Source organism: Octopus bimaculoides, chromosome 4, assembly GCF_001194135.2.
Source record: "Octopus bimaculoides isolate UCB-OBI-ISO-001 chromosome 4, ASM119413v2, whole genome shotgun sequence".
Lineage (NCBI taxonomy): Eukaryota > Metazoa > Mollusca > Cephalopoda > Octopoda > Octopodidae > Octopus > Octopus bimaculoides.
The window spans coordinates 84,565,844-84,581,520 of record NC_068984.1 but is presented as its reverse complement, the minus strand read 5'-3'; the positions used below and the strand labels follow the sequence as shown (position 1 = coordinate 84,581,520).

The following is a 15,677-nucleotide window of genomic DNA, read 5'->3' as shown; positions in this document are numbered from 1 at the left end:
CGCAAGCCGAGTTTAGTGTCCAATGAAGGAAAGGTACGCATAAGTGGGCTGGCTACACCTCTGGCAGAGGCCTTGGATTATGGTCTCACTTGCCTAGCTGGGTCTTCTCACACACAGCATATTTCCAAAGGTCTTGGTCACTAGTCATTGCCTCGGTGAGGCCTAATGTTCGAAGGTCGTGCTTCACCACCTCATCCCAGGTCTTCCTGGGTCTACCTCTTCCACAGGTTCCCTCAACCGCTAGGGTGTGGCACTTTTTGACACAGCTATCCTCATCCATTCTTGGACTTTGGTGATACGTTTCCAGCACTCCTTCTTGCTTTGTGGGGGTTGCCGATGTTTGTGAACTGTATGAAGTTTATTAGGGTCATTCTAAACAGGTACTGTCCTCTAAGGCTAGAGGACAGTGCCTGTTTAGAATGGAGGGCAGGAGTGAGTTGACAGTTTATAGTTGGGTATGGTCATAAATATCGTCAGGATTTTAAGATTTGTATAAGTAACTGTCTATAAAGGAGGTTGGGTTAGGGAAGACCCCAAATCAAGATGTTAATTACTAGTTAAAGGGGCAGACATGGTGTACTATGGATGATTGTATGGATGATTGTATATAAACAATATTATGTTGTAGAAAGATAACATTTAAGATTACTAAAAATGATATTAAAACCAGAATAGATAAAATGTGTATATATACCAATTTTCAACATTAGAAAGGGAAGATTACATAGAATTAGTTTAATATTCATACCTGTACTTAATTATTTACTTATTAGGTGGTTTCTATAAAGATTGCTCTGGGTATTTACTTATGGAATACTGGGGCGATAAATCATGCTATCTTTATATTAATTATAAGCTAAGAATCAGAAAATAATTGGAAAAAAAAAAAGTTGTGCACAGATACATACATATATATATATGTATATGCTTATAGCCTTATCACATTGAATACGCCAGTTCTTGTTCGATCACCAAAGTTAAGCAATACCAAACCTAGTTAGTACTTAAGTGGGTGACTGCTTGGGAAACCTAAGTGCTGTAAGCATCTCACACTTTTGTGAAGGCACATGGCTCAGTGGTTAGGGTATCAGGCTCACAATCATGAAGTAGTGAGTTTGATTCCCAGACTGGAATCAAAGACACATTATTTCACATTGCTGCAGTTTACTCAGCTGTAGAAATGAGTTGCAACATCACTGGTGCCAAGCTGTATCGGCCTTTGCCTTTCCCTTGGATAACATCAGTGGCATGGAGAGGGGAGGATGGTATGTGTGGGCAACTGCTGGTATTCCATAAACAACCATGCCCAGACTTGTGCCTTGGAGAGGAACTTTCTAGGTGCAATCCCATGGTCATTCCTGACCAAAGGGGACTATTACTCTTTATATATATATATATATTTACAGAGATCCATAACTTTTGAAATTTAAAACAAAAGTTTTGGCAAAATACCCTGACCAAATAGCCCACAGGATAACGATCACCAACTTAATTAGGAACCTTAAACTCAACTTGACCTCTCCTTAATCATATATTGGATGAGTCACACACACATTATTGATCAATATAAGTATTTAGAAAAGCTTAAAGAAGAGGATAAACCTGTTTGACTGTTACATGTTATTAATATATAATAGTTTCCTTTACCTTGCACAAGTCTAGTATTGTGGTGTTCTATCTGCACAAGTACACCTTGTCATTAGGCGATATATGTCATTCTCCACACACCTTCATTTGTGTTGCCATTAATTTGACCCTTACTTCATCAGACATATTTACAGTAAAGAGCAACCGAAGACTGGTATAATTACCAAAACAAACCTTGCATCAATCCCTAATCTAACTATATAAAAGGCATATACACTGGTTCAAATTGGTTTTGACTTAGACACCAGCCACTTTTGAACCCAAATTCATGTGAAAGAACTGATTAATTCTTCCAAATAAATGCTGATCAAACAGCAAAGAATAAATAAACTTCAAAAAAATTATGTTTTTTTTTTTTTTTTAGATTGGCAAGTAGCACTGAGTGCGTTACCCAGGGGCAAAATGAAAGGTAGAATCTGAATTGAATAATTAGTTGATATCAGATATTTGACCCATTATATTTCCCAATGAAAAATAAAATGAAACCAAAAATATAAAGGAAAAAGGTCAGAGATCAATGATGAATAGAAAGAATAAAGATAGTTTCCTATAGAAAGAAGATGAACTTACACTGAATCCAGAGATAACAATGATGGGGAGAGCAATCATGACACCAACAGCAGCATCAGGAACAATGAAGGAGCCAACACGACCCATAATGGGAAGAAAGAACAGTAGTGATAGATGAGACATGTAGAGTGTCAAGAGAGTGGGCAGACAGAGTGCTACGAAGTGACCAGCCAACAGACGCAGTATATGACCTGAAAGATGCAACAGTTTTGTCAATGTATGAAGATGTCTGTGACAATGGTCAACAGAAATAACATATAACATATTATACAGCAAGGAGATAATCAGGACAGTTATAGAAAACAAACACATAAGACATATAGACACAGATTTAGATAATTGTAGCTGACTAAGTTAACCACCAGTCAAATTTATTGTCAACAGTAATTAACTTTCAGTGCCTGTCCACTCTACATTACAGATAATTATGGTAGGATCAGATCTGGATTCAGGAAAACTGGTGATGACCTGTACAGTCAATAGTTTAACTTCACTTGAGCCAATGTGTCAGCAATAAGTAGCCAGTAGGAAAACTGGTTAAATCCAATTGTCATGAAGAGTGTAGAATCTAATGTTCTGGGCCTTGCCTTTCATCAGAAAATGAAGGTAACAGAAAAAGTGGGTTGTAAATATGTTAATTATTCATTTATAAAATCCTCTTCTCAAGCATAAGGCTTAGATAATTCAGCTCCATTTAGCAATACTCTGTCCTTCACTTCTTATAAGATGCATTTCTTTCAGTTGATCTTCAGCTGTTCTACACCAGGTATTTTTGGATAATCCAGGCTTTCATTTCCCAAGAAGTACCCATTTCAATGCTACCTTTGGTATATGTCTTGATCCATTCTGAAAGTATGGTTTATCCATCTGAGTCACTGGAGTTCTATTTCAAGGACCACAATATTGCAACCAGTTTTCATTTGATATTTGTTGGAAACTGCAGGAAATTTTCTTCAGATACCTATGGTGGAAAGCATTGATCATGTTTTCTTTCACCACTCACTGGCTTTCTGAATCATACATTAGGACAGATTTGGTGAGTCCAATCATAGATCCTACAACTCAAGTAACACACCAACATTTTTCTTTGTTCTTCACGGAAATGAAGAACACAGGCCAAAATAATTAGACTCTACACTTCACACAACAATTCAACATATCCAATTTTCTATTAAACTCTCATATAAATAGATATCATGGTATGGTGCAGATCAACCTTGTGAGCAACAGAAATTGCATGAAATTAACACCTGTTTCATTAACTTGCAAGTGCTCAGTCAAACTCCTAATGTGAGAATATACATCTTGAGAAGGATTAAGTACCGTCAAACAGACATTCTGGAGATACTCAAGATACATCTAAATTGTACTCTAGTTCTCATTGCTCCCACAAAAACTCATAAGGGTCACATACCATTACTATTATAATTACATGGTGTAGCTATACTTTTTTATTGGCATTATTATGTTTTCTCCTTAATTAAACATTACATTTTGTTATTATTTATGTTTCCTCATTAATTAGATGTGTAGCGTACTTTTCTCTCTCTCTCTCTCTCTGTTATATATATACATGGATGCAGACGTAGTGGATAACAGCTAGCCTTCGGCCGCACTTTTGGACCCTGTTGTGTCCACCACTCTGATTGGATGGTATTGGTGCATTTTGTCTCCTGTTCTATTGTGCGCCAAGATGCAACCCAACCAATTGCAGCCTTCAGATAATGTTGCGTGAGACAGTTTTCTGAACCCCAGTTTGAGCCGATAGGATATTATAAATAGCTAGCTTTTCACCGTCACAGTTTTGTCAGCCTTCTCGGCTCCAGACCTTCTGAGGTCTAGCTGCTGACCACAGAGCACACAGCCAGTTCCAGCGATGACAACAGCAACCTCCATCTACATCGCCTCCAGCTTCTTAGCATCTACACTAACTTCTCTATGTACACACCAACCAGCAACACTCGCACAGCTATTCTCCACGCTGTTTGTGAAATGCTTCACCATGGTTAACAGCGAATACAACCTGCGAGGACTCCTGTACCAAATAACCGGCCGCAGCATTGAAGCCTCAACTTCTTGTGTGACAGTATCTCTCCTCGGCTCTGCATTGCCACCACAACTTCTTGTTACAACACCTCAACCACTGGTATTTACCATCCTTGTGTTTGGACTTTTTCTCAACGTCCTTATAGACTCTTTTCTATGCTCTATATTTCTCGCACACACATACATACATGTTTGTATACACATACACTTTGTTTACATGACGGCCTGTCTATCATTATGTTTATATGTCGCACTCACACACACAGACATACAAGTTGACATATCAATAAAACCTTTTCTTAGACCTTCTACCAGTTGTGTCTCTCTTTTCCTTTTTGGCACTTATACTCATTTATCCTCTTTTCATATTTTTATTTGTATCGACCGTGCGATGTGCTAAAGGAGCAATTCCTTGTCACTTCTCCTGGTCGCACGGTCGTTACAGATGTTACGCTTCATTGTCATCAAACAATGTGGGTCACTGTAAATTAAACATTATATTTCATCAAAAATTAATGTTAATAGCAAAACATTAATAAATCAATGTTTTACTATTCATTAAACATTATGTTCATCGCTAATTAAAGGTTATATTTCATCATTAATTAAACATGGTTCATTGTTAATAAGCTTTACATTTTGTTGTTAATAAAACACTGTTTCTTTGATGATCATTTTGTTTCCTTGATAATTAAACATGTTTCATTATTAATTAAGCATGTTTCACCATAAATTAATGTTTCATGATTAATTAACACTGTTTTGTTAAATTAAACACTATGGTTATCATTGTTTCAATGTTGATTATATTTCTTTTGTCAAAGATTTTTTTTCTCTCATTAAAAATTACTTTCAAATGCTCACATGAAATAAAATGAAAATTCTTTTATTCCTCTTAACAATAAACAGTATAGAAAAAATAGTGAAAACAGTCCTTTAATAAGGTTAATTTACAAATCAATTATACAGAATTCAAAAACACACAAGTGTTAGGTTCCACAGTAATGTAGTATGGTGTGATCTATGTTGCATTGTTAGCTCCCAAGCCAGCCTTCATCAAGCAGACATGTAAAAAAAAAAGTGTACCAGCCATGAGTACCCCATTTATTTTTCAAACAGTTTATCATGGATTATATTATCCAATGTATGTTACACCTTTTTACAATACTGTAATGTGAGATATGAGGAAAATTTCAATATTATTTCAAGCTAGATGAGGATACTTTTGATGACTTATGGTGCATGTGGTGTGATATAATGCAGTGTACGTAGTGTGGTGGGAAGTGGTGTGGTATTGTCAAGTGTGATTCAGAGTGATATAGTGTAATGTGATATGATGGGATATGGTATAGTGTGTTACAGTGTATCAGTGTGGCATGGTGTGATGTGGTGTCACATTAATTTTTCAGCAAGGCAGAACTAAGGAAATGAACTTAGGTACTTAGCCTATACCTCACAGTGTTTATAGCAGGCATTAATCTCATGATTGTATAGTCAGTAGTTTATCAACTTAACCTCATTTACGTATTCTTCTTATTTTTAATTTTACTAGTTTTTAATTGCTGGACCCTCGTACTATTAGACAAGTACTTATTTTCTCAACTTCAGAAGGATGAAAGGCAAAGACAACTTGGATAGGATCTGAACTTAAAACAAGAAGATGAAATCAAATACCACACAAGATTTTGCCCACCATTCCACTGATTTTGCCATCCACTGCTCATATGCATACATTTAAAAATGACCACACACACACACACACACACACACACACAGACTTCTTTGACAACCTCCTGACAACTTCGGACCAATAGTACTGGTCACCATCACTGAACACATCCACTCAGTAATTTACCAAGGAGGTATTGAAGTATTAGTGAAAAGGTTATAGGTACATTATCAAAGAATAAACAAGAAAATTAAACAGTGCCTGTGTTCAATAAACGGCCAATATGACTTTATCAAAGTGTAACAGTGCCTGTTTTTAATATATGGTTTTTAGCTCCAAAATGTATGGGGAAATATTGAAGAAGTTTAAAGCATTAATTTGGTAAGAAATTAGGGTGACTCACCTTTGATGTAGGGTCTGAACAGTCTAAAGAGAAGTGAGAACAGCAACCAAGCTGAGAGAAGATAAGCTGAACCAACATTGTAGTAGGTAAGTAATGCCAATAGACTGGACCATATCACAACGTTGGCATCATAGTATAACTGTTCCAAGGTGAAGAGGCTTTCATTCTGGGGGAGAGAGAGAGAGAGAGTGAGAAAGTGAAATATATTTGTTGGTGCCAATCAGAAAGTCTTAACATAAAGAACAGAAGGGAAGTCATTACCATCATCATCATCATCATTTTAATGTCCACTTTTCCATGCTTGCATGGATCAGAACAAATTTATTGATGGAGATTTTCTATGGCCAGATGCCTTTGCCATCACTAACTCTCACCTATTTCCAAGCAAGGTAATATGTCCTCGTGGTCAGAACATGAGCTCAGTGTGATCATATTGACTCCAGTATTTGACTGAGGCTGATAGTTTATTTTAGAGGATGAAAGGCAAAGTTGTTTTCCAATTCCACCATGGTCAACTTTACCTATCATGCTTAAGAGGAAATCAGGGTATCAATAAAATAGAGTACCGGTCGAGTACTGAGGTCCGTTTAACCAACTGTGTTGCTTCCAAAAATATTTGTGGCCTCATGCAGATGTTAAAAATCATTATTATTGTGAATAACAACAATAAAATAATTATCATTTTCATGTTCACTTTTCCATGTTTTTTTGGTTCAGACAGAATTCACTGAGGCAGATTTCCTACAGCTCAATGTCCTCTGTGTCACCAACTCTCACCAGTTTCCAAGAATGAAAAGACCAGAAACAAGTGACACAACTTGTATGAGGTGACACTTTTTAGAACTATCACACAATGTCAAAACAAAGAGGTACACACACACATATATATAAACCCTTTGTGTATATTTATATTTACATAAAAAGCTCTCATACCAGTGCCACGTAAAAGCAACCATGCAGGTGCCATGTAAAAAGCACTCAGAACACTGTAAAATGGAAGGGCATACAACAATAGAAACCAAGTCAAATCAGACTGGAACCTGGTACAGCTCTCCTGCTTGTCAGCTCTGGTTAAACCATCCAACCCATGCTAGCAAGGAAAACAGACATTATATGATGATGATGATGACAATGATAAAGGCTTTAGTCAGCCTGGAGAAATAGCAGAAGATGCTTTCCAAAGGTGTCACACTGTAGGGTGCAATGCAAAGCCACGTGAACAGGAAGCATACTTCTTAATCATAGAGCTGTACCTGCATCTATTAATAATCATCATCATCATCGCTTAACATCCGCTTTCCATGCTAGCATGGGTTGGATGGTTTGACATGGAGCTGGCTAGCAGGGAACTGTCCAGATACCAACTGTCTGTTGTGGCATGGTTTCTATGGCTAGATGTTCTTCCTAACGCCAACCACTTATTAATGATAAGATAGTAATTCTTTCTATGGACACAAAGCTAGTAATGTTGAGGAGAAGTTGATTACATCAACGCCAGTACTTGACTGGTACTTTATTTTATTGATCTCCAAAGGGATGACAGACAAAGCTGACCTTGGCAGGATTTGAGCTCAAAACGTAAAGAGCTAAAAGAAATGCTGCCAAGCATTTTCTCCAACACGCAAATGATCCTACTAACTCATTGCCTTACATCAACCTCAGTGTTTCACTGGTATTTAATTTATTGCCCCTGAAAGGATGAAAGGCAAAGTCGATCTCAGCGGAATTTGAATTCAGAACATAGCGACAGGTGAAATACCGCTAAGCATTTCGTCCAGCATGCTAACAATTCTGCTAGCTTGCCACCTTAATAATAATAATAATAATGATGATGACGATGATGATGATTTCAAATTTTGGCATAAGGCTAGTAATTTCAGGACAAGGGCCAAGTTGATTACATCAACACCAGTACTCAACTGGTATTTATTTTATTGACTTCAAAAGGATGACAGAGTCAACTACAGCAGAACTTGAACTCAGAACATAGAGACAGACAATGCTAAGCATTTTGCCTGGTGTGCTAATAATTCTGCCAACTCACTACCTTCCTTTTAAACATTAAGTGAAATCACTACCACTATTATTATCATATTATTGGTTTCAGATATTGGCACAAGACCAGCAAGTTCCAGAGAGGGGGAAATCAAATACATCAATGCCAGGGCTCAACTGGTACTTATTTTATGAACCCTCAAAAGGATGAAAGGTAATGTCGAACCCGATGGCATCTGAACTCAGAACATAAAGTCAGACGAAATGCCACTCAGAATTTTGCCCAGCATGCTGATGATTCTGCCAGCTGCAGCCTTAATAACAATAACCTGGAATTCAATTATAAATTCAGCAAATCTAATGGAGCTATCCTTACTGCAGAGCCTTGAGGACACTAACGTAAAGATACATTGACACATCAATACAAAAGATATACAAAAACAAATAAAATCAACAATTGCAGCATGGAAGGTGTTTATAAGCCATTTGAGATGCAGCACGGAATTTTGTCAGTGAACAGGTCGCCGTCTCAAAGCAAATAAAATAAAACAAATCAATAATTACATAAAAGAATATAGTAGAATAACTTTGCTTACTTTATAGAGAAAGTGCTTTGTACAAAGCAATACAAACAGCGCCACCATTAAAGCCGGAATAACAAACACCCAGATGATGTTGGTGGAATGGTTGTACCAAGACATGGCATGTTCAGATTTGTCAAGCACAAAAGCAGATGCCAGCATGGTGGCCACTATAGAGATCCACATAACAAATAGTCCCAAAACTGCCACAAATAACTTTAACAAAGACTTCCATGATGATTTACCTAAAAAAAAGTAAAAATAGAAAAAAGTAAAAATAAAGAAAAGCAAAAAAAAGAAAGGATGTAGTGTTTGAAGTGATGACAAAGTGGGTTACATTTCATTGTCACCATCATCACTTTTGGCATCTACTTTTCTATGCTTGCATGGTTCAGACGGAATTTGTTGAGGCAGATTTTCTACAGCCAGGTGCCCTTCCTGTTACAACCTCTACCCGTTTCCAGGAAAGGTAATACTTCCCCCATGGCTGGACATGTTTTCACTGAAGTTTGGATATGAAAGACACTGCTTGTATGATGATGATGCTTATTTACAACAACAATTTGATGACAAGACAAGGAAACACCAACTCTCACACAAACACGCACTTACATACATACATACATACAGACAGACACACACACATACACACACACACAAATATTTATATATGACTACACACACACATACATTTATATACAATGGCCTTCTTTCAGTTTCCATCTACTAAATACACTCAACTCACAAGACTTTGATTTGCTGAGAGCTATAGTAAAAGACATTCGCCCAAGTGTCTTTTAAAAGACACTGAACCTAGAACCAAGTAGTTGGGAAGCAAGTTTCTTAACCACACAGCCATCCGAGCACTTCTCTCACTTTATCTACCTCTCACTCTTTATATAACTGCCCTCTCCCTCTCTATCTGCATTTCTTTAACCTCATCACCAGAGCATCACCCCTCTGCTAAACATTGTATTTCTAACTCTCTTTCTCCGTATCTCTCCCTTCAACTAACTCTTTAGCCACATAAAAATTACTTCCCCCTACTCCACGTCATGAACACTTCTCCCTCGATCCTTTTCTGTCACTTTCACTTCTTCTTTCAACTAACCATATGACAGCATAACACATTTGGCCATAACGTATTCAAATGTTGGCACAAGGCCTGCAATTTCACAAAGGGGGAAAAAGCACTTGCACTCAACTGGTAATTATTTTATCAACCCCAAACAGATGAAAGACAAAGGTGACCCTAGTAGCAGAACAAAGTCAGAAGAAATTCCTGCTAAGCATTTTGTCCAGTGCATTAACAATTCTTCCAGCTTAACAACAACAACAACAACAACAGCAATAATAAGGGTTCTGAGCACTTGAAAGACTGTTGAAAACTTATGGAGATCTAAGGTTACAGGTAGTAACCTGCTACTCGCATAAATCCTACCAGGAATAAGACCAAACCTGAACCAAATCAAAATAATACTAATAATAATAATAACAAGAGCACTCAGAGAGTGCAAACCTCTGCCAAGGCAACACCAATGTTTTCTCAATGATTAGACAGTGATGATTTTTAAAATGAGAATATCTGAAATAAACTGGACTGCTCTCACAAATGAGAAAACTGAAAATGAACCCAACCACTCTCAAAATTAATCCAAATATATATATATATATTGAGTGAGAGGTGAAGAGAGAGGAGATGAAATACTAATACAGTGAATGGGAAGTAGTGAGAGTAATAGCCATGACTGAGAGGGAGTGAGAGAATGTAATGATAATGAGAAAGACAAAACAAAGTGGCAAAGAGAGTGCCATATGAATGAGAAAGGAAGGAATGATAGATGAATAATGAGGGAAGGAGGGAAAAAGCCGGTAAATGGTGTTTGAAGTGTGAGTATATGTGTGTGTAAAAGAGAGGTATGTTTGTGTGTGTGTATACAATGGAAATGGGATGGTAATGTTCAATGCTGAAAATGTGTGAGTATATATGTGTATGTGTGTGCATGTACAAGAGAACTATGTGAAACTTTACAAATAGGCGTAGGAGTGGCTGTGTGGTAAGCAGCTTGCTTACCAACCACATAGTTCCGGGTTCAATCTCACTGCGTGGCACCTTGGGCAAGAATCTTCTACTATAGCCTCAGGCCGACCAAAGCCTTGTGAGTGGATTTGGTAGATGGAAACTGAAAGAAGCCCGTCGTATATATATATATATATATATATATATATATATATGTGTGTGCGTATGTTTGTGTGTCTGTGTTTGTCCCCGCAACATCGCTTGACAACCGATGCTGGTGTGTTTACGTCCCCATAACTTAGCGGTTCGGCAAAAAGAGGCCGATAGAATAAGTCCTGGATCAATTAGCTCGACTAAAAGGCGGTGCTCCAGCATGGCCACAGTCAAATGACTGAAACAAGTAAAAGAGTATATACATGTAAAGTAAAAAAAATCGGAAAAATAATCCAGAATCCTTGTCCGGTACCGGATTAATCTCAATATCTAATTGGACTGTGCCAGTCACAAGGCCAAACATTCCTGAAAGTTTCATCTGAATCCATCCAGTAGTTCTTGAGATATCTTGTCCACAGACAAACAAACAAACAAACAAACGACTGAAAGCAACACCTACGTCTCTACTAAGGTGGAGGTAATAATAACAATAACAAAAACAACAAAATAATTTGAAATAAAATAAATTTCTGGAAAGAAGAAACACTCACCTTTAGAACTGTTGCCATAGTGAAGATTACGTTTAGCAATAAGTAACAGACTGCACACTACAATGACAATGTTCAGGATTGCTGCTATACGTTTAGGGTAAGCAAACATATAAAAACCCAGCACATCATAAAATACCATGTTGCCATGACGATCAGCACCTGGGTCAGCTAGTTTTGGTGTGGAGGCTATTGTTTCCAACAGGTCTTTCAAATTTTCACCTTGAAAATAACAACAAAAATGGTGAGAATATTTTAGCTTACACACACACACACACACACACACACATATATACATACAAACAAGCACATATATACACATACATATACACACACACACACACACACACACACACACACACACACACATGTATTTTTACTTCACTTTGCCAATTGTAACTAATGACAACATTAATCCAAGACATTCATCCTCTTCTGCATCCAGCACATTGTTTCTCATGGGAGCAAATGTGGCTGACAAGACTGAGATGAGACAGGCAGATCCTGTGGCACTGAGGGCACTGAAAATGACCCCGAACAACATACACGGGGGTGGGGATGACAACATCTCCTTGTCTCTTCATGCAGTCTCCAGCATCCAGTTTCAAAGCACTATAGGCCAGCATCACATACAGACCTCCATGCCTTCTGATTAACAGCCAGGCTCTGACTGAGTGGGAGGGATGCCACATAAAACAAGAAACCGTTCGAGATGGTCATGGAAACGAAGTCTTGGACCTCCGTGCAACCTATTTCCAGCCTTGATCTTGCTGCAGAGGATCAACTTTGGGAGCTGGTTACTCAGCATCCGAATGACATGTCCAACTCAATAGAGAAGACAATAAAGGATAGAGACCTCAATTGTGTAGAACCCAGTCCTCAGGAGGATTTTGGTATGAGGCACCTTGTCCTTCCACAGGAGACTGAGGATACTTTGTAGACATACAAATATGTATGTGTGTGTGTGTGTGTGAGTGAGTGTGGTTGTGTTTCCTTGTCTTGACATCATGTGATAGTTGTAAATGAGTGTCACTGTCATATAAGCAGTGTCATTCATTTCCAGTTTTCTGCAAGAATGCGTCTGGCCATGGGAAAATATTGACTTAAAAGTAGATGAGGGTTGGCAACAGGAAGGACATACGGCTGTAGGAAATCTGCCTCATATAAACTCCATTTGACCCATGCAAGCATGGAAAAGTAGATATTAAATGATGATGATGATGATTTAATTGATAGATAAGGTGTATAAATAAGAAATATTTGGATATATTTACAATGGCCAATGGTGGTGTCACGTAACTGGTACCCATGCCGGTGGCACATGAAGAGCACCTTTCGAGTGTTGGGCCTCACAGAGGCAAAGTGGCTGAGTTCCTTTTGAGCACTGGGCCTCACAGGGGCAATGACTGAGACCTTTGGCATTATGTCATGCTTGAGAAGAAGACCAATCAAGATGAGCAAAATCATTGTTGTGGAAGATATTGGTGTCACGCAAATGGCACCCATGCTGGTGGTATGTAAAAGCACCCAATGCACTCTCAGAGTGGTTGGCATTAGGAAAGGCATCCAGCCATAGAAAACCATGCCAAATGAGACTGGAGTCTGGTGCAACCTTCCAGTTTACGAGCTCTGGTCAAACCGTCCAACCCATGCAAGTATGGACAACAGATATTAAATGATGATATATATATATATATGTGTGTGTGTGTGTGTGCGTGTGTGTGTATGTATGTATATATATTTATACACACACACACACATACATATATATATATACACACACATGTATATAATGAAAATGTGTGTGTGTGTGTATGTATGTAAGTATATGTATGTTTATACGTGTGTGTGTGTGTGAGTGTGTGTATACAGGGCACAATGGGTAAATTGTCGCCATTTGATATTTTCAATTTCGCGCATGCACAGTGTTTGTTTCTGATTCTGTCGACTACACAATATCATAGGATCAGTTGGGCACCATCTGTGAGAAAAACAACACCATGACACAACTCACTCTGCCAGAAATTTTGAAACAACATGCTGTTCTGCTTGGCATTCATGCCAGAAGCTCCAATACAAACATTTCAGAGTGTTTAGGTGTCAATCTGAGGACATGTACCAAAAGTGATAAAAATCAAACATTCGATCAACATCATAGTGTTTGGAGTGATCACTAGTGATGGCGACATTATGCCTCCATTCATCTTCCCACATGACCTCAGACTCAACACAGAGGCCTGCATCAAATGCCTGGGTCAAGAGGGTGGCTGCTGAAAGACCCTGTTTTGGCAACAGGACTCTGCACCATGCCACACAAGCAGGAGAACCCAGTCATGGCTGTCTGACAATTTTTGAGACCACATCACTCCTAACATCTGGCCACCTAACTCCCCAGACTGCAACCCCCTTGATCATTATGTGTGGGACGCAGTTGAGCGAGTGACCAACAGAACTCCTTGTAACACCAAAGGTGAACTGAAGGCAAGGATTATGGCAGCATTCACCAACTTAAACAAAGAGACTGTTCAGAAGAGTTGCAGGAGATTCCGAAATCATCTGGAGGCCATGGTTGAAGCCAATGGCAATTTTATTGAATAAATTTACTCTTTAGTATTTCAATATATTTTTATGTAATTTCAGTAATTTTGAATTACATAGTTTAATAGTGATCAGAAGACTTTTTGTTAGCCTGGTGTAATTTTATCTGCAGAGAGCTTAGGAAGTATTTCACCTGAATTACTAATCCATTAACAATTCCTCTTTGTTTTGATATATATATATATATATATATATATATATATATATATATATATATATATATATATATATATATATATATACATACATACATATATATATATATTTATAGTTTCCTTTCCTGTTTAGGTAAGATCAAGAAAAAAAAGTACTCCAACTGGTGAGAGATAAATATCATTTAATGTACATAATGTACATTTGAAATATTGTTTAATGTACGTAAATATCATTTGAAATATTGTTTTATGTACATAAATATCATTTTATGAGTCTCTAATGTATGAAACCAGAAGTAGCTCATAACTACATACCATGCACATATAATGATCAATAAATATATACATTTATATTCCATAGCAAGTCACTCACGCCTATCCCTCTATCATACTTTAGCCTCAACACCTGGCACAAAGCCACCTCCCCATCTACTACAATCCCACTCAGTTACAAAGAGCTCCTTTTCCATGTCTTGCAAGTTACTGGACAACATCGCTAATACTGGTGTTGCAAAAAAAAGCATCCGGTTCAGTCTGTAAAGTGACTCACATTAGGAAAGGTATCCAACCATCTCTGGTTCTCTACATTCTGGATCAAAATATATGTGTGTGTGTTTTTTGCAACACCCGTGTTAGCGAGGTTGCCAAGAAACTTGTAAGACAAGAAAAAGGAGACCTTCTTAACTGAGTGGGGTTGTAGTAGAAGGTGAGGTGGCTTTATGCCAGGTATTGAGGCTAAAGTATGATAGAGGGATATATATATATATATATATATACAGGGTGTCCCCAAAAAATGTATACACACTTTAGCAGCTGATAACTCAAGTGATGATTTTTCTTTCAAGATGAAACCCATTGGAATTAATGATGGCAGTCAGAATAAGCTTTGAACAAAGAAAATTCACCTTAAAATGCTACTGGAAGTGTGAAAACGCAGTTGAAGGGCAAAGACAGTTTAGGAGGGAGTTTCAAACAGATCCACCAATGCAACTTACCATCACTCAAATTAGAGAGGAGTTTGAAGCTGATGGAACTGTTCAGAATGTCCACGAGAAGCGTTTCAGAAGACCACGAACATTGGCAACCCCAACAAAGCAAGAAGGAGTGCTGGAAACATATCACCAAAGTCCAAGAATGGATGAGGATAGCTGTGTGAAAAAGTGCCACACCCTAGCGGTTGGGGGAACCTGTGGAAGAGGTAGACCCAGGAAGACCTGGGATGAGGTGGTGAAGCATGACCTTCGAACTTTAGGCCTCACCGAGGCAATGACTAGTGACTGGGACCTTTAGAA

General features: G+C 38.0%; 1 protein-coding gene and 1 pseudogene across 1 annotated transcript in view; one reads left to right on the top strand and one right to left on the bottom strand.

Moving 5' to 3' along the window:
• LOC106870731 (endoplasmic reticulum metallopeptidase 1) overlaps positions 1-15,677 on the bottom strand; it is a 94,358-nt gene that overhangs the window by 26,044 nt on the left and 52,637 nt on the right. The window contains exons 6-9 of the mRNA XM_014916905.2: positions 11,636-11,854; positions 8,927-9,156; positions 6,336-6,501; positions 2,218-2,408 (exon numbers count right to left, since the gene is read on the bottom strand). Coding sequence (XP_014772391.1) covers positions 2,218-2,408; positions 6,336-6,501; positions 8,927-9,156; positions 11,636-11,854 — 806 coding nt within the window. The remainder of the gene's footprint in view (positions 1-2,217; positions 2,409-6,335; positions 6,502-8,926; positions 9,157-11,635; positions 11,855-15,677) is intronic.
• Positions 927-1,045, top strand: LOC128247749 (5S ribosomal RNA; annotated as a pseudogene).